At 44.2% G+C, this 18,815-nt stretch overlaps 1 protein-coding gene across 2 annotated transcripts in view; it reads left to right on the top strand.

Annotated features, from left to right (window-relative positions):
* POLR3B (polymerase (RNA) III (DNA directed) polypeptide B) overlaps window positions 1–18,815 on the top strand; it is a 94,115-nt gene that overhangs the window by 18,482 nt on the left and 56,818 nt on the right. For both annotated transcript variants that reach the window (XM_004675725.2, XM_012720515.1), the window contains 4 exons: window positions 2,569–2,691; window positions 6,391–6,510; window positions 8,850–8,984; window positions 15,430–15,591. In XM_004675725.2, coding sequence (XP_004675782.1) covers window positions 2,569–2,691; window positions 6,391–6,510; window positions 8,850–8,984; window positions 15,430–15,591 — 540 coding nt within the window. The remainder of the gene's footprint in view (window positions 1–2,568; window positions 2,692–6,390; window positions 6,511–8,849; window positions 8,985–15,429; window positions 15,592–18,815) is intronic.

Below are 18,815 nucleotides of genomic sequence, written 5' to 3'. Positions count from 1 at the left end.
AGAGGCTTCACCAGAGACAGCGGGGGGCAGAACAGGCAGATCAACGAAGTACACTGCTGAGGGGAGCAGCGGGAGGGTCAGGAGCGGTCTGCCACGCCATGTGGTCACCTCCGGGGCAGGCGGGAATTGAACTCATGCGGAAGCGGCTTTAGATTTTCAGTGCTGTGCTTTCACCTGCTGCGCCACCAGGGAGGGCCCGGTTGTGAAATTTTTTATCAAGGCTTTTAGAAAAAGATTATTGGAGCCTACTGCAAATGAGTTGCATTTACATATACACACACACAGAGCAGCTCCATAACATTATTTTGTTACAACATTGATGAGAAAATAAATCCTGCCTGGTCTTGAGCAAAGCCATGTTATTCAAGGACGGGTTTTGTTTCATGTCATCTCACTTCATAGTCACAGTTGCCAAGAACCAATGGGTGGTGGTGGGACTTACTGAATTCCGTTGAAACCCATTGATTGTATGATGTTGACTTTTGAGCTTGACAGTAGAAGTTAGCTTATCGCTGATTCACTTTTCACAGAGAAATACTCACTTCTGATATTTGACTGGCTGCTTGCAAAGGTGTCCATGGCTCTCCATGTCTGCTGAGTAGCTGCAACCCCACTGATAATCTAAGTTTTTCATTTATTTAAAAGTTAGAAGAGATAATCTTTTAGGATTGCTCTGCTTTCTTCTTAAAGACTCATTTTATTTATGCATACAAGAACTACACTGTAGACCAGAGGTGCAGGAGTGAGAGGATTCACCAGAGGCAGAATTCTCTATGAAATTTGAATGAATGTTTAATTGTGGAGTTGATAGTGTCTGCTTGAATAAATCCATCATATCAAATTAGGTATAAAGAGATAAGAAAATTAAAATGCATCAAAAAGAGATTTGTGTCCTAAGAACTTTGCTAAAAAAACTTTTTTTAGCAAGTTACACACTTAAATTTTTTTTTTTAAATTTAAATAGTCAATTTATTACCAGAAGTTGTTGCCAGGTTATTTGTGCTGTGTACAGTTGGGTGCACTGCTTTGTTGGTCAGGGACTTGGGAGTCCCTTAGCTGGGGGGGGGTTCCTGCTCGGGGTGATTCGTGAGTGAAGATGTCCGCTCAGCTGTAGTTATCTGAAGGCTGCCAGGAGCTCCTCAGCAGGAGGCTTCCCGTGGAGGGTGTGGTGTCTCCATCACAGGGTCCTGGCTCCCCCAGTGTGGGGGTGGGAAGCTGCCGTGTCTCTTAGGAGCAGCCAGCAAAGTCAGGCATTGTTGCCGCCATTTTTTTTTGGCTGGAGAATTGAGTCCTAAGTTTAATGTACACTCAAGAGCAGGAGAATCCATCTTTAAGAATGGGCAACATTTTTAAAACCACCTGAGTTGGCTGAGAAGAGAAATAGCCTATATTTCCTCCCCCGACCCCAGGTTCAAAATATGCAGTAAATTTACAGCGATTCCTAAAGTATCCAGACCAAATTTACAAAAGACAGACCACTACAATTCAGTTGTAGAATTCAGAACTGCAAGAGCCTGGTTTTGTCACGGAAGTGCAGGAATTGCATGGAAGGGGGGTGGCGAGGAGTGTGAGTTCCGAGTCTGAAGCTCGCATGGGCCCGCTGGGCTGGTCAGATGCCTCTGCGCACTCGGTCTTGGGGACTTGGGGTCCGATTCTTCCCTCTCTTGCTCGTGTATGCAGAGGAGAACTGAGAAATAGCCTCAAAACCAAGCCAGACCATTGTATTAGGGTTGGGTCTGTTTTCTCTGCAAAGCTAATAGAAGAATTTTAATGCAAACCTAACTTTTCCCTGCACCTCTGAGAAGCGGGATTATTTCTCTGCCAAGAGAGGTTTAGGGAGATTATGCTCCGTTTCTCGATATGGCAGAATTCCAGGCGAATGTGTGAAGGAGTGAACTTTGGTACCATATGGAATCTACAAAGACCTGTGGTGCCGGACTGTCACCTTGAAACACTTAAGATAAGTGGGTTTCTTAGACCCATAAGTGTGTTCGTGGTTCTTTAAAATGATTCTCTTTTAAAACCTGCCCAACACCATAGCCTGATAGCTCTAGAAAAGTGAGGTAAAACATCCTTTAGGAAAACTTTTTCAACCCAAGTGTGAATGATTTGAGAATACTCAGAAAAACTAATCTCTTGACCGCTCTCATTGGGGTTCTGTTTATTTTCAGTAATGAGTATTTTCTGATTTGCTGTTTTTTTTTTTTTATTTTTTTGACTTATTTTTTTCATTTTGTCTTTGCAGTGCAGACCCTCTGTCTCCACTCTCCCCTCCTGCCTCCTTTGCTTTTTTCCATGATGAAATTCATAGTATATTTAAACATTTTTGCAGATAGCACACATGCGGAAAGTGCCTGAGAATGTTTGTTTTCTTCTTCCTAATCAAAATTTCTGTTTCAGGTTCTTCAGCTCAGGCTGTGGCTGCCAGTGCCAGATGGCACTGTTTCTGAGAAAAGAGCTAGCTTTTGCTTAGAAGTAATACCCACAAACAATGCCAAATTAGCATAAGCAAATGTCAGTGAGTTAACACAAAGCCAACACTCTTTCTATCTTTTCTTTCCTTCCTAGGCCATGGGTGTTGAGAGTGACCAGGAAATTGTGCAGATGATTGGGACAGAGGAGCACGTGATGGCAGCGTTTGGGCCCAGTTTGGAAGAGTGCCAGAAGGCTCAGATTTTCACACAGATGCAGGTGTGTCTTTTCATGTTGTCCTTTGCTATGAAAGGGAATCAGAGATTTAATGCTGCCCATTGATAAAGCCTCAGATGCAATAACTTTTTGGCCTGCAGGCTTGGGAAGGACGTCGGGGGAGGTGAGAAGAGTGGTAGAGAAGCTGCTCTGACTCATTTTTTTAGGGCTGGAGAAAGGAGCCTGCGTGGACAATTTCTCAGCCTGTGTCTCTAACTCAGAAGGGTAATGTGGGGCTGAGAGGCTTTGTTCTAATTTAATAGCAGTGTTGTGTTTTTCCCATATTTGCCTGAGAGTAGCTAATTTGTCAGCTTAGTGCCTCTGAGATAGAAGGTTCTAATTTCATGCCTTTCTCCTTAATACCCCTCTTTAGTCACTACCACCAGTCGCTTTCAGCACCCAGTTGTCCGTGGTCTCTGTCCTTTTCCCCTTTGCTCCCAGCGTTACCTCAGGAGAGGTGCTTTGCTCCGAGGGCCCTCACTGGTCTGCGTCAGCTCTCCAGGTGATTACCCAAGAACCTTGGGACTGGACTCCACGAAGACGAGAGCTGTGTGCGTGTGTCCGCGCGCCGACCTTCGGCATTTAATGGCACTTCCCTCCCCACGTGCCGTGAGCCCGGCAGCCATACTTGGGGGTTTCGGTCCCACAGTTGTAAAGTGCTCTGCTCAGTCGATGGTGGTGTCTTCGTGGCCATCCTGGGGGCTCGGAGTTTCCTTGTCTCTGCTCTGGGTTTCTTGTAACAAGGTATAAATTCCAGGCTGCTGTTTTCCTGTCACCCAGGATGCTTGCACAAATACATTTTCCCGCTTAGCTCTGATTATCTATCTTCTGAAAGTCAAACAGATGCTAATATTTTCATAGACTGAGCCACACACTTAGGGAGGTAAGTTGTCATCAGGCAAATAGATGTAACCCCCAAACATAAATCTAGAGATTAGTCCCATCACTGCCTTCCTCTTTCTCTGCAGTTAACCAGGAATCACCTCTAAGTTTGGGAAAATTTGTTTTAATTTGAGAGTTGTGGGTTTGGTCTTTATGGAAAATATAATGGTTTAAGTGAACATGAATTCTTATTACGAACTCAAGTGATGTTGTCCAAGGGTTCCAAGAACATGAAGAGAAAACATTAAGGAGTAAATACCCAGGAATTGGCTCAATTTGAGGTGATATACCCCATCCTTCAAAGCTGTGTAATGCTCTGAAGAGCAGCTTACCTCGGTGACACCCCAGTGGATTCACTGATACCGTTACTCACTTTATTACAGACATCATCGTGGGTCACGTAACCCTGGCATTGTAGAGCTGTTTAAACAGGGCTAATCCACAGCCCAGAAAGTCATTCATTTCTCTTAATTAGATACTGACTGAAACTTTCTGCTAATGGAATTAGAGGAGTTCAGTGAAAAGATGGAAACATGCAATTAGTTAACATTGAGCAGAAAGTGTTCCCAACATTGGAAAAATAAACAGGAGCATAAAATTAAGGTATTGATTAATATTTGCAGCTAATAAAAGGTGCTGGGGCCTAAGTAATCTTCCATGATTATTTTATATTCTAAATGCAAATATGCCAGATATACTTCTTGCATAATAGAACTTTCGAATGCATGGTACTTTAGAGGACTGATTGAAGCCCGCATTGCCTTTTGTTTTTAATGCCTGCCTATTTAGTCTTTCCTGCATTTCTTCTGCTCATGAAGCCTTTTGCATATATTGGTCATGAACGTTAGGTATCATTTACTGGTATATAGGGAAGAAATTATTACCTTTTGGGAGGTTAGATATCATCAGGGCTATTTCCTTGGCCTATTTATAAACAGATTGGGGTCCTCACACCATGAAACTCTGGGAACATTATTAGGTATTCCAGGCAAAAGGTGATTTCTTGCTTTTTCAGAAGGGGTGGAAGGCTTTGCTATGTTTCTCTTTCTTTCTTAAAGAGGTGAAGGATCTCTAGCTTTTATGCAAGGGAACCAGAAGACCAGAATCTATTGAGGACAGCTCAGTTTAGTTCAGTGAAGCTCTCTTGCCAGTCTGCTCTGATTCCCACCAACTGCTGGCTTGCTTTAACTGTCTTTGTGCGTGCTGCTTACGGCCAGGTCTCTGCAGCAAGCCTTTCCGGGTCTCAGCTGATCTTATGCTCTAATGCCCTTTAGCAAGGAAGATCTTAGGTTTGATGCTCATGTCTTAGTCACAGGGGAATTCTGTTTAGTTCCAGGCACTGTGCTAAGTCATTAGGAATCTAAGAAAAAGATGATACAGTTCAGTAGGGGATTCATAAAGATACATAGAGAATTAAGAAGTCAGATGAAAGTACTCAATTTATATACATAAGGAATTAAAATAGCAGAGGAAAAGAGTTGACAGCAGGGAAGGCTTCGTTCAGTGAGGAAGTGATTCTGCTGTAGGTTTTGAAGCCTGGAAAAAAATTCCTTATGCAGATAACTGGGGACAGAAATTCTGGGGTAAAGAATCAGGGAACTTTCTTCTAACTGAAAGCTAATTTGACCAAAAAAAAAATGCATTTGTTGTTGTTATAATAAAAATCACATTATCCTCTTCTTCAGAAGCTTTTTTTTTTTGGAAAATTTTACATATACACACACACACACACACAAGGTACCAAATAGTTTTATGAACCCCATCACTTGGATTCATAATTCTAGACAGTTCACTGTTTGCTCTTATTTTATCTGAATCTACCAACTCCTCACCCATTACTTGGTTAAACCATTTTTAATATTTATGGACATGAAATGCACAAATCTTAATTACATAATTTTCACAAATTGTAGGATATTTCCATTGCCCTGGGAAGTTCGGTGATGCCTTGCCTAGTCTGTTTTCACCTCCAGGTTAATCAGAATTTTCTGTTTGATTGGAGGTAGAGGTCAAGGTTAATTTTTACTTTGGGATCTTTAGTTGTTTCAGCACTGTTTGTTGCAAAGACTTGCCCTTCGCATCGAATTGCTTTGGCGCTTCGGTCACAGATCAGTTGACTATCGAAGTGTGGGTTTATTTTTGAATGTTTTATTCTTTTCTATTATTTGTCTGTTCTGCTTATAGAAGTATCACCCTGTCAAGATTATTGTAGTTTTATGATGGAAATCAGATAATGAGGTTAATTGTTCTTCTTATAAGGTGATTTTAGCAGAATCTTTTGCATTTTCATATAAATTTCAAAATCAGTGGGTAAAGCCTGCCAGGATTATAATTTATAATTATGATAAATTGAAGATAATTTTTAACAATAAGTCACCTTAACATAAATCTTCCATTCTATGAAAATGATGTGGGGCTTTTTTTTTTTCTTTTGAGGGGAAAAAACTACTTCCTGAAAATGTTAACTGTGGACTATGGTTCTCTCTGGGTGGGGGATTGAAAGCTGCTTTATAAAGTATAAGATATTTTATGATGATTTCACTCATCTATATTTTTAAAATTTCCTAAAAGGATCATATATCAATTTTATAGTAAGAAAACAAATTATAAAATAAAAGGGAAACAGTTCATTAGACACACGTCATGTTGCTTTGTTGCTGACATGACAAAATGATTTTTCAGGAGGCCCCGTGCATCTTTCTCCTCCGTCAGCATTTGCGTCTCATTTGCTTATAGCGTTACACACACAGGTGGGAGCGTAGTACATTCTCTTCGATAATGTTATTCAGACATTATTATCATATGTTCTGTCTTTTGTAGGCATTAAAATACATAGGGAACAAAGTAAGAAGGCAGAGAATGTGGGGCGGGGGACCAAAGAAAACCAAGATAGAAGAAGCAAGAGAACTCCTGGCTTCGACCATCCTGACCCACGTTCCTGTGAGTTACATCTTTGCTGCGGTGAATGATGGCAGTTGTGGCGTCTGCGTGTTTCTGTGAAAGCATTTTGAAAAGAGTTTAAAGTCCAGTCCTTTAAAGTCTAGTTCCTTAAGCAAGAGACTCTGAAAGAGGGCTGGTCTCCCTGCTGCAAATAACCCTCCATCACCCATGGTTGGTTTGGTCCCAGAGCAGATTTCCTGTAGTATCATCATCACCGTCTTGTGTCTTCTCTTGTGCTGCTTCTTTCAGTCTGAACTGACAGCTTTTGATCTCCGTGAATATATTACTGATGCTGCTCCTTGAGGCCATGGTCTTGAAGGACAGAAATGGTATCTTAGATGTTTTAAATTAAAGCCAGCTTATGGTATCTGAACCATCTAGATGGTTGGGGAAAAGTTGGTGAACTCTGTGTAACACAGAAGTTCCCATGTTCACACACAGGTCTGTGGCATAAGCAGAGCCTTGGGGTTGTATGATCATGTTCACTGCAGATTTTTTTTTTAAAGATTTATTTATTTATGCATACAGAACTGGGGTACAGGCCAGAGGTGCGGGGGCGGTGAGAGGCTTCACCAGAGACAGAGTGGGGAGCAGAACAGGCAGATGGAAGAAGTACACTGCTGAGGGGAGCAGCGGGCAGGTCAGGAGAGGTCTGCCACGCCATGTGGTCACCTCTGGGGCGGGGATCGAACTCATACGGAAGTGGCTTTAGCTTCTTAGTGCTGTGCTTTAACCCGCTGCGCCACCAGGGAGAGTCTCACTGCAGATATTTTAACAGCAATCAGAAGAATTCGCCTCCTAGACTTGAATCCTAGGTCCACCTTGTCTCACCTCAATTTGTATGACAGTGCTCAGGTCCTGACAGATGAGACTGACCGATGTTGTCACCCAACCGGGTCATGGCCAGGCGAGCTGGTGTGTTCCCCGCCCTTGAGCCATGTTGTGTTGAGCCATGTTCCCCGCCCTGCCTGTTGTGTGCTCCTGTCAACTTGTCACGAGGCAGAGTTTGACCATGTTGGCAAGTGGGGTGCTGGCCGGAGTCATCCCATACCCCCTAATATATGCTCCCTGTTTTAGAACACCTGCCTGGCCAGACAGCTCAGGCTTCTGGTTCAGTTCTTCACCTGCCATCTGTTTCTGTGTGTCCTTAACCTAATTCACAGAATTAGAAAATTCCTCGTGCTGAAGCGGGGTCTGAACTGAATAAAACTCTTGGAGGACTGGTAAAGGAGTTTAAAACTCAAAGTAACAAGATGGAGAGTAGAAGTAATATGGGCCTTGACACTAGAGATTAACAGTTCAAATCTGGATTTCTTACTTCGTAGCTTGTTTACTTTGGACAAATCATACTATTTCTAAGCTTCAGTTTCCTCATCTGTACCACTTCTTCACGAGGCTGTGGCGGTTCCACGATGCTGCAGAGCCCTGGTCTCCTGCCCGCTGACACGATCACAGACTGTGGGGCACCTCACTCACCCTTGTCTGTAACTGCGGACAGCTTTTCCTAAAGACCCATAGCTGAACACTGGCACTCCCAGGCTCGCCGTAGGCCTGACTTGCCATTTAAAGTTTGGAGCACATAATCCAGTGAGGGAGGAAAGGCAGCGGCTGGAGTCTCTGAGGATTAGACTGGGCTGGATATCTGAGCTGGGGCTGGACGAGGCTTGTCTACACTCATCTCTGGCTCCTCAGGGAGCCTCTCCCCCAGGACAGTGTCCTGGACTCCGCGTCATACCTCAGAGCTGGAAAAGGGGATGGAAATTGCCATTTTAGATGCTAACTCAAAGAGGTTAGACTCTACCTGTGAGTGGAGTGGCTTGAAATAAATTGGAGTTAATAGGGATCCTGTTTGAAGAAAAGCTCCTGCAGAAACTGAGTACAGAAAGCTGAAAAGTCAGGCCTCCTCAGTGGCCTAGGGGTATGTCTCCGATGACAGTTCTTCCAGCAGCCTGAGTTAGATCCCCGACTGGGAAGCTGACCCAGATGTTAGCAGACCGCTGCGGTCTCCCCGTTGCTCCCCTCAGCAGTGTGTTTCAGCAGATCCACCTGTTCTGCGCCCCACTCTGTCTCTGGGGAATCCTCATTCCCTGCAGTTCTGGCCTATTCCCCAGTTTGATGCAAAATAAGTAAAAATCTTAAAGCAGTAATTCTGTTTTTTTTTTTTTAAAGAAAGTTGAAAAGTCATCTTGCCTCCCAAGAAGTTTAAAGTACTTGAATTTCTTTGAGTAGGGATAGCCATAGCAATCTATTATTTTATTTAAATGCTGTAACATTGGTTTTTATTCAGGGCACCATAAATTTTGTCCATTGTCTCAAAAATGTTCTCTGATATACTACAGGTTAAAGAATTTAACTTCCGAGCCAAATGTATCTACACTGCAGTGATGGTGCGCAGAGTAATTCTGGCCCAAGGAGATAATAAAGTTGATGACCGGGACTATTATGGGAACAAGCGACTGGAACTGGCAGGACAGGTGATTGAATTATTTCATGTCACAGGTTTTTATTTTCTTTAATAAAAACTAATTTGGTATTCATTTTGATAGTAGAAGAGGCAAATGGACTGTTAGTTGCATATATTTGAAGTATAGACCTTTAGCACATGATTTACTACTCTGTTTGACCTAAGAATTTCATTAACTATGGAAACTCTCTTAATTCTTTAACTATGCTCCTATAAACTCTAATTTCAGCTCCTATTTTAATCTAGTAACTGTTGTAGTGTGGAGGGCATCATGGGGAGAGGCTACCTTGAACTTCCTGTCCTTCCTGCGTGCTCAGCAGTACACCAAGAGGCCGTTCTATTCAGAATCTAGTCTCTGTAGCAACCTCAGGGAATCTGGCTCAGTCGGCTGCAGGAAGCAGTTACAGTCGATTTGAAACTGTCTCTCCTGTTCATCTTTGTAAACTGAGCATCTATTCACCACGTGCCCGATGTAGTAGACTCACATCTCATCTTTGTTGAGTCAGTTAATCATGAACTCTAAAATATGTCACCTTAAAGCCCCTTTGAAGATCCTCTTTCGTCTGCTGTCGTAGTCCACAGCAGTGCCAACCTCCCACGTCTGCAGACTGCGGACGTCTGCGTCATCCTGGACTCCTGCTGTTCCTTTACTCTTCACTTCAGATTAGTCACCAGGTCCTGCTCGTTCCACTTGCTCTGCCTCTCTGACTTAGCTCCAGCATAATTGCTTCACCATCAGCATCGCCTATTAGCTTCACTCCAGTCCTATTCCTCTCCCACCCAATGCTGCTGAGGTTAGTTTAAGGCACAGATACAATCCTCTTGCTCCATGCTTGCTCCTTGGGAAACACAGGGCTGCAACTCCAGGCCTCCAGCCTGGGGTGAGACTGTGCCGGACAGCTTCAGCCTGACACCATGCTCCTGGCTCCTTGTCTTACTTCTTTAAGTACCTTGAATTTTTTTTTTAATGTTAACGAATGTTTCAAAATAATATAAACAGTAAGTTAAACATAATAAAATAGTAGGTGCTTTTAAATAAAAATAGTAATACACAGTATAGATGCTTTTAAAAAAATAGCATAATAGCATAGTAAAAGGAATTGAAGATCGTTATAAGAAAGTCTGCAGTGAAGTGAGTCTCTTTCCCACCCTTCCACCCTACTTTCTACCCTGCTTCCCTCCAGAGTCACGCTGTGCACATACAACAGCTCTGTTAACGGGCGTTTTCACGCTTGTTGTAGAAAACTAGTGGTTTGCAGGTATCCTAGGCCCATGTGTGAATTTATAATAAGCTTTATGGGTCTTTGGGTTTTTTGTGAGGAACACATTTGGAGTTAGGTTTTACAATTTTGGAAGAAATTATATAAAGGAGTAGTTTGCCAGCATTGGTAGCTATTTGAAGAAAATATCTGTCTGTTGCTTGCCCATTGATGAAGAGAGCCCTCTTACTGAAGAGAAGATTTGATCAACTAGGTGTGTGCATTGCTGCAGAGATGGCCATCCACCTGCTTTCGCGTATGTTCTTAAAGAAATTTTGTCCATGCAAAACTATGATGCTTATGTGTGTTTGTGTATTAACACTCAACTCACATGTCACAGCTCAAGTGTGAACACAGCAGGATTGTGTTTAAACCGCCCCCCAGCCCCGTACGCCGTGTCTGCACCCTGCTCCTCTGTCTGTGCTGGAGGCTCCGGCCGGGCGTCCGCCTTCTCACGGCTGGAGAGCCGTACATGCGCACACCTGAGCGTCCACTCTGAGGTTGGGTTTGTTTCTTAGAAGCTTCCCTCAGCAGACCTGAGCTTCAGGCGAGGGTTTTTGGTTTTTTAAACATTGGCGTTTACTTGGAATCCTGGTGTTAAAACAGACAGAAGTGGAGCTTCTCTGAGCCAAGGTGGGGTGTAAGGGCTTGTTCCTCTGGCTTCTTGCCGTTCCCTTGAAACTCCCCCATGGAGTCTACAACTGCAGCATGCTCTGCAGGAAGAATCTGTGGCTCTTTAGCAGGATGTGCCGGCTCCTCGGTGATCTTGCCTGATGATCTTGCCTCCGCGTGGCTTCAGCGTCATCTCAGGCCGAGGCGAGCCTCTTGCCCTCGCTCCAAACACAGTGGGGTGTAGATGCCTTCTCCCTCATTGCTCCTCCCTCGACTCCCCTCCCCTGCCCCTCATCAGGAGTTCCTCCCCATTTTTATTCTTTACGTTACGCTCTCTAACACCACTGTGAACCCCAGGACTATTTGGAAGCAGGTGTCAGTAGTACTTTGCCCAGGTCTTCCTCAGTTTACCTCTGTGTTTCTTTCCCTTTAGACGTTAGGCCCATTGAGGCCAGGGACAAAGTTTCAGGCACCAGAACTACAGCGGTGAAGGAGATGTGATGGGGCTTCACCTCTCAGGAGTGTGCGCTTGGGGAGAGAAAACAGAGCAAGTAGCCAGGAAATAGGTGTGATGCTATTAGGTGGTCAACAAGTGTGTCAAGAAAACCCAGGACAGGCTGATGTTTATGTCAGGACATTCAGCAAAGAGCTCTTTGAAAAAGTAATCACTTTAAACTGAGCTTCGGTGCTTTCTAGTGGAGACTTGGATGAGGAGACACCCGTCTCAGCCACCCTGGGAACTGCCGTCGGGGGAGACCCAAGTGGGGAAGAAGCCCCAGGCAGTCCGGCCCACGGGTCTCTGTGACTGTAGTGGGTGAGGCGTGGGGGTGGTGAGGGGTGACACGGGGCACCTGGCAGGCAAGGACTTTGGGTTTGTTTTCACACGCAGAGGACCATCACTGGGCAGTTTCAGTCTGGGGGTGACAACCATCTGATTCCCGCTTTCGGCAGATCTGCTTTGGAGACGAGCTGTGCAGGAATGAATGGGGTAGGAGGCGCGGCCAGTCTTCACGGTCGTAATGCCTGGGGTGATGGCAGCAGGTATGGCAACCGCTGGAATTTAGAACTAGAATTGAGACAGTGATAGCAGTTTGGAAAAGTTAGTGTCTGGACCGATGAGGATGCCATATCTGGTTAACGGCTGACACGCTAGCAGGTGGGTCTTTGGCCATCCTTAGATTGGTCACTGTCGCGGGTGCTGGGGGGGTCCCCATCAACCCCGATTTTTATTGCTTTTCACTTGGAGAAAACCATGCTGTTAAATGAGTCTATTAAAGAACGGTGGTGGCTCAGAGGAATAAGGAATGGAGTCGTGAGAGGAGAGACTATCCTGTTGCTTAAAAAATTAGAATTAAAAAGAGGGTTCCCATGTGTATGAAAACATCGCTTTATAAACAATGTAAAGACATAAAAGGTATTGTGTTGGTGAAAATGTGTAAAAACAATAGCTGCTAATTTCACACTCCTGGGATGTGGGAGCATAAGCGGCTTCAGCTCTAGATAACAGCTGTAGCTGGGCCAGGCGGGTTCCCTCGTCTCGCTGCCGCCAGGGTGCTGGCCGGCCAGCCGCCAGCAGAGGTGTTAGCAAAACCCACTGATTTCAGGCTTAATCTTTTCACCTACCTTTTCTTTTTCTGTAATGTGTTCATTATTTGCTGAGCATTACTCTATTCTTTGTCTGCAAATTTTTTGTTTCTAATGCAGCTTGCTTTGTGTGGGGAGATAGGGAACGGCACCAAAATCCGGCACCCTGGAAAGCCAGGGATTTCCACCCTGTGACAAAAGAATGCCGTCTTGACTTCAGAGATTGCCTAATCCCAGCTGTTCTGATAATGTAATTAAGGCTGCCTAATGTCTTTAATTTTGCAACCAGTTTGTGTGAAAAGGAGAGTTTGGCACACTGAAGGCTTAAACACTAAACAGCAATCTCAAGGCACCTAATTAGAATTCTCTGACATTAAGCTAATTGGTGAAACTGTATTTCAGCAGCTTAACTTCTTTATTAATTTTTTTTAGCATTTTCATTGAAAATCAATTGATGAGCTGTCAGCATTTTTTCCTGAGCTAGACCTCGCGCTTTAGTGCTGCAGCCTCGTGGGGCCTGCCGACGAGTGGGGACGCACCGTCCCTTTTCATCATTTCACTCTTGACCTAAATAATGCGGTTTATTGTGTGACTTGGCCTTGTCGTTTCTCAGTGCTCTGTGAACTGGAGAACATTATTTCTCTTACACTGAGGATTTAGGGGCGGAGGCTTTCCCCAAGGAGCAGGGTCCCCACACAGTGCGCTCCCGCACAGGACGCAGGTGGAGCGTCGAGCCGACAACAAAAGCCAAAAAAAGCCAAAAAAAGTTGTCATAACTTGGGACAAAAAAGTCTAAGTGTAAGAGACTAATTAAACCAGAGCAGAGCTTTTGTGGCGTAGGTTAAGGGCCTTTGCTTGTTCAGGATGCTCATTCACGCTCCTCTTGCCAGTTTCCACAGGAAGCCGCTGGAATGGGCTTCTTCATGCCTCCCTCCCTCTGCACCTGCTTCCATCCTCATGTTCTTTCTTTCCGCGAGTGAGACTGCTGAGTCGGAGTGGAAGAAAGGATTAAGCTCGGAGGAGGAAGTTTTCTTTATAAAACACTTCTGACATGATCGATTCAAGGCCAAGATCCTGACTTTCCTTCCCCTCTGCAGTGTTGACGTGAGCAGAAAAGTGGAAGGATGTGTCCTCACGTGGGGGGGGGGTTGGGGAGCATGCAGTCTAGTCCACTTAGGAAATTATTTCTTCAGTAGTGGCCAGAGGAGAAGACTCATTTGCTTTAAATATCTTTTTTCATTGTGGGTTAAAAAGTGACCTATGGTTTGGAAACATTCAAAAATCCACCAGGCTGGAATTTGGGAAATCTTTAACACAGAAGATTTCACTGAGCCTCAGATCTCCTGGCTAAGTAAATAACTGGCATATATGTGATGCCTCTCCTCCTCCAGTACTGCTTAAATATTATCTTAGGGAGAATACAAAAGCAGCTGGAGTTTTTCCTCCCTCCCTAAAGAAACACAAAATGAAAAAAAAAAAAAACAACTAATAGATTAATTTTGCAGGAGGATTTAAGTATTTGTAACATCTCCTATATTTAGTTACTGAAGTGTGCCTGCTATTTATTTACATTGTAGTAAATCACCTACTTAGTTTGTTTGAACTTATATGGTGATGTGGTTTTCGTTTGTTGTATTGCATCTGTCCCAAAATAGTAGCTCAAGCAACAGCCATTTCATTATCCCTCACATTTTTGGGATCAGGAGTTCAGGAAGAACTGGGCTGTTTGATTCTTGTTCCACATAGCGTCGATGGCGTTAGTTGGTGGCATTCTTCCGCAGTTGGTGGGGCTAGTTGGTGGGAGGGTGGACTGCTGGGCTCAGCTGGACCTTGGCTTTCCAGTGTTACGGTGTCACAAGGGCCAAGACTTGGAGAGAGAGTACTTCCCATGAACAGACAGAACCTGCGTAGCCTGAGTGACCTCCTCTTTAAAGCCACAGGTTCTCTTACCTTTTCTTTCTGAACGAAACATCACAGCCTCTCCTAGATTTGATTTGGGGCATCTGTGGACTTGGGTCACAACAGCTCTCAGTGTGCCATGCAGAGGTCAGCAGAGATTTATATACATTGTTTGAGCAGTTTCTCCTGGTTCTTTCCTTCTGGAGAATTCCCCTCACTCTAGCTACTGTGGTCGGTCTTATCCTTTTCTTCTGACTCTTTAATCCACTAACCCGTGGACCTCTCTCCAAGTTTCAGCTTCCCAATTACCCAGCAAAGTATTCACGTATGCTACCCTTAGTTGAAAAGCCTTAAGAATGGAGGTTCACCCAACGCTGTTGATTTTTATCAATTTTTGGCTTTTCTCCATTTCTGCCTGCTGTTGGACACTCTCCAGTGCCTTTAAATAGTTTTCATGTTTTGTCCAGGGTTTGTAATTATTATTAGCAGTAACTTCATCTGATAAGAGCTACTTAAGCAATTCTGGAAACAGCCCCCTTGTCTTTTCTATGACTTTCTATTCCATGCCGTTGCTTGGGCTTCCTCGGCCGCACTGTTCTAGATGTGTCACCATGATTTATTTATTATTAATGATTTATTATTATTATTTAAGTTTGAATATTGACAAGATAGCTACCTTTAAAAATGAGGTGATGTCAGTAAGTGTTTGTACCAATTTACATGTTTACAGGTCATAGGAAAGTCCACAGGACACCATACCTTTGGTGTGGTGGTGATTCCCCACCTCACACACATGCCATTTTGGTTTTAATCTGTAAAGTTAAAAGTTAGTCGCTGGTCAGTGAAATCCCAGCATCTGGGAGTGGCTGGTCTAAATTCGGTGTCTTTCAGTGCAGGGACTGTGTTAACATCTTTGCTCTTCCTCCCAGCACCTAGCAGAGTGGTGAACACATAGAAGTTGTGGACATGTTTATTACATGGACTCTCATAAAATATTTTAAGCAGTTTTCCATTCTTTTAACAGTTTAATGAAGATATAAAGCTTTTCAAGTAGGCTAAACCTGTACTGTAAAAGCTCACCATGTGCTTTTTTGTTTTTAGCTCTTATCTCTTCTTTTTGAAGATTTGTTCAAAAAATTTAATTCTGAAATGAAAAAGATTGCAGACCAGGTGATTCCTAAGCAAAGAGCCGCCCAGTTTGATGTCGTGAAGCACATGCGCCAGGACCAGATCACCAACGGCATGGTGAACGCCATTTCTACCGTGAGTCCCGCTCGGGGAGAGGTTTCCTGGCTGTGTAGACCGGTGGGGTGGAAGCTTAAGCACTTTGAGAATCTAGGCAAAGTATTCACGTATGCATGCATGTATTTAGAGAATGCTTACAAGTCACAAATTGTCTGTTTTGGAAAAGAGTGTCTAAATGTCAGCAGGGCAAGTTTCATTCTGATGGAGGGCAGCAAGGGGCACTAAAACTGGCCAAGGACAGTGCCCAAATGGTTTACCGGTCACCATCGGAGAGCTTCACTGCGCAGGCAATTATAAGACTACTCAGTTCAGAGAATAACAGTAATGGGATTTATTTAACAAGCCAGGGAAAACAGAGTTACCGAGGCCAAAAGGGCCATTTACCTCACCCAAAACCGTGTCCAGGGTTTTAAAGTCCTGAACACTAACACTCCCAAGATGGCACCTTCCCACCACTGAGGACATAGAGCTCCATCCTGAGCAAAGGCCATGCTCCAAAGATGGTGTCTTCCTGCCACTGAGGGCCTGGAGCATGTGACAGCCAGGCGGTGGCCCAGGCTCCAACTCACATGACAGCAGAGGACACAACAGGAGCTGCTGCTGCCGCACTCAAGACAGCAGCCGCAGTGGCCGAGACCTGGCAAACGGCTACTTTCACTGCCCAGCGAGGGGCCGGGCCCAGGTCCTCGCCTTCCCGGCCAGGCTGTAACAGCACCAACACCGGGAACAGTTTCAGTGGCTTGGCTAGATGCAAAGCCTCCCAACTCTTCCTTTCTGAGGTGGGCTGCTGAAAGCCTCTCCTTGTCCTTCAGAGGCTGGCGACAGCCTTCTGGAAGATGGGCTTGGTGGGGGCAGAAATCGCTGATTCCAGAATTGCTGAAGATCGACAAGTGCTGAAATCCCAAACTCCTCACCCCAAGTACTGAACGCGGGGGCCCCTTCTCAGTCCCTTATATTTCTTATCGGAGTCTCCACTCCCCTGAGACTTGGCGGCATTTTCCCTGGGGCTGTCTATCCTCACCAGCACCCCCCTCCAGGGGGCGCCGCCTGCAGCGGGCTGGTTTCGGCCACTGGTTACAGTCCAGGACTCCACGGCCAAAATACAATTACAGGAGGCGAAATAGATGCTCTTAGAAGAGGAAAAGCAGTTTAGTTTAACCATTAGTAGCCATTCTGTTCACGGAGACTGCCCCCCATTTTTTTCCTGTGATGAATGGCCATACTACAGACAGGTTTGTTAATTGACAATTTTTGTCGAAAACAATGCAAAATGTTTCACTGTAGGTTTTGAGGCCCCACAGGGCTATCAGCTGGTCCTCATGGGAGTGATGTATTCAGGCCTCAGCAGCTGCTGTGTATTCAGGGCCTTCGCCTGATCACAAAGGGTTATCAGATAGGTTTTTTCTCCCTTTCTTAAAGCATAACAACTGTAGGTCTATCTGATAAGGTCTGGTTCACATCTTGTTTGCCAGACAGAAAATTAGTTTTATGGATGGGACTCTGCCCCTACAAAAGAATAGTGGTCCAGTGTGGCGCATGCACTTCTGCACAGTGACAGACGGGGGCAGTTCTGCAGCTCTTGGGGCAGTCACACGAGCCCCCCCTGCAGAGGCAGCCACACCCGCACGAGCCGCAGATCGGCCAGTGCCTGCGTGGGCCGGTGAGACTCTGGTCCAAGCCTGTGTGAAGATGGATCCCTGGCTGTTTGAAAAGGTGCATCCAAGAGTGAGCGAGCACACTTGTTAAACTTGCCTTTCCTTGCTTTCTGGTCCATGATTTTCAGGTCATCATGGCTCTTCTCAGTCGTTTCTTCACCCTTAAGTGACTCCCCACTTCATGTCCCCAGAACACCCAGCCAGAAGTATGGGAAGTAGGCCTGATGCTGGTGTGGCCGGGCTGTGGGCACCCAGGACCAGGTCAGCTTCTCACCCGCTGTGAGTGTGGCCATTCGGAGACACTGCCAACACCTGCGTTTGCTCAGAGGCGCAGTTTTAGACCCTCCTCTTTTTCCTCTTTCTGTGGTGAGAAATATCTTGTATCAGTTCACTCCCCATCGCCTTCCTGTTTGCCAACAGCTGCTGCCTACTTTTGGCTCCATGCTGGATATCTCTTAAACTCACTTTTCCTCTTCCTCGCTGTGCACAAGTCAGTTTTCTAGGTTCATTGCTTGTTCTAAGCTTGAGTTCACTGAATTAGCAGTATAAGAAATTGTTAATTAATGGAATAATGAGTTTGCTCTACTTCTTTGCTTTGTAATGCGCACATTTTCTTCCTAAATCTTTTCCACGTTATCAAGAACCAGTTTCTAGACTGATCTTTACTGTAATAATTATTAAACTAATATAAGGGAATTGCCACAAAATCATTGGTCACCTGATCTGCTTCTAGAACCTGAGCAATTTTTTTACTGCAGGGAGTTTTTTTCAACTTGGATATGTAGTTCTACCCCTGAAACTGACTGTAAAATTTTGAATTCATGGTTCAGAGGAGTGTTTTTGTTTTTTTAAAGAGAACATCAGTGCTTTCATCAGATTCTTTAAAAAGACTAAGAACATATGTTTCTTTCTCTTTTGAATCAAAATGATAATTGAATTTTTTTGACATTTATTTTCTACTTTGCTTTCCTATGCATAGTATTTTCGACTGTTAATTCATGTTACCATGAGTTGAAAATTTAACAATTCCTAACCTTTAACTATCCTTAAGAGTATTTGACGTGTACAGTTAATGAAACTGTAGTATGAGAAAAGATATCTAGTGTATAGGAAACAAAGCAAATGTAATGTTCAAAATTGATTTCACAGGAATCTGTTTTAAGATTGACATGCTAGCCACAGGGGACATGGACTGTTTCTCAATATGTATACATATATGTTTATATACACAACTTTTATTTATATAAGCATTAATTAAGAAGCCTATAGTTACCTCATTGTCCCTGATAACTGTTCTTAGAGTCATTTTCTGTTGCTATATTTTCCTCCCATTTAGACTAATTTTGGAAGACATCCAAATAATGATACATTCCAACGTGAAATTATCTCTTTGAGCTTCAAGCTAGTTTTACATTGAACGTGTGTAGAAATCGCTAATGTTTTGGTAGTTAGCTTCCAGCTTCCAGAGGAAATCCCTGATTACATGGGCTTCTCCAAGATACAGTTAGTTCTTCAGCAAATAACTACTCAGATATGATAATACAGTAAGACATTCTGAGATGGTTGCTGGACATAGATATAATTTTT

The sequence above is a fragment of the Condylura cristata genome, unplaced genomic scaffold (genome assembly GCF_000260355.1).
Source record: "Condylura cristata isolate star-nosed mole 26May11 unplaced genomic scaffold, ConCri1.0 scaffold00004, whole genome shotgun sequence".
In the NCBI taxonomy this organism is placed as follows: Eukaryota; Metazoa; Chordata; class Mammalia; order Eulipotyphla; family Talpidae; genus Condylura; species Condylura cristata.
Note: the sequence above shows the minus strand (reverse complement) of the source record. Positions and strands in the feature narration are given on the sequence as shown.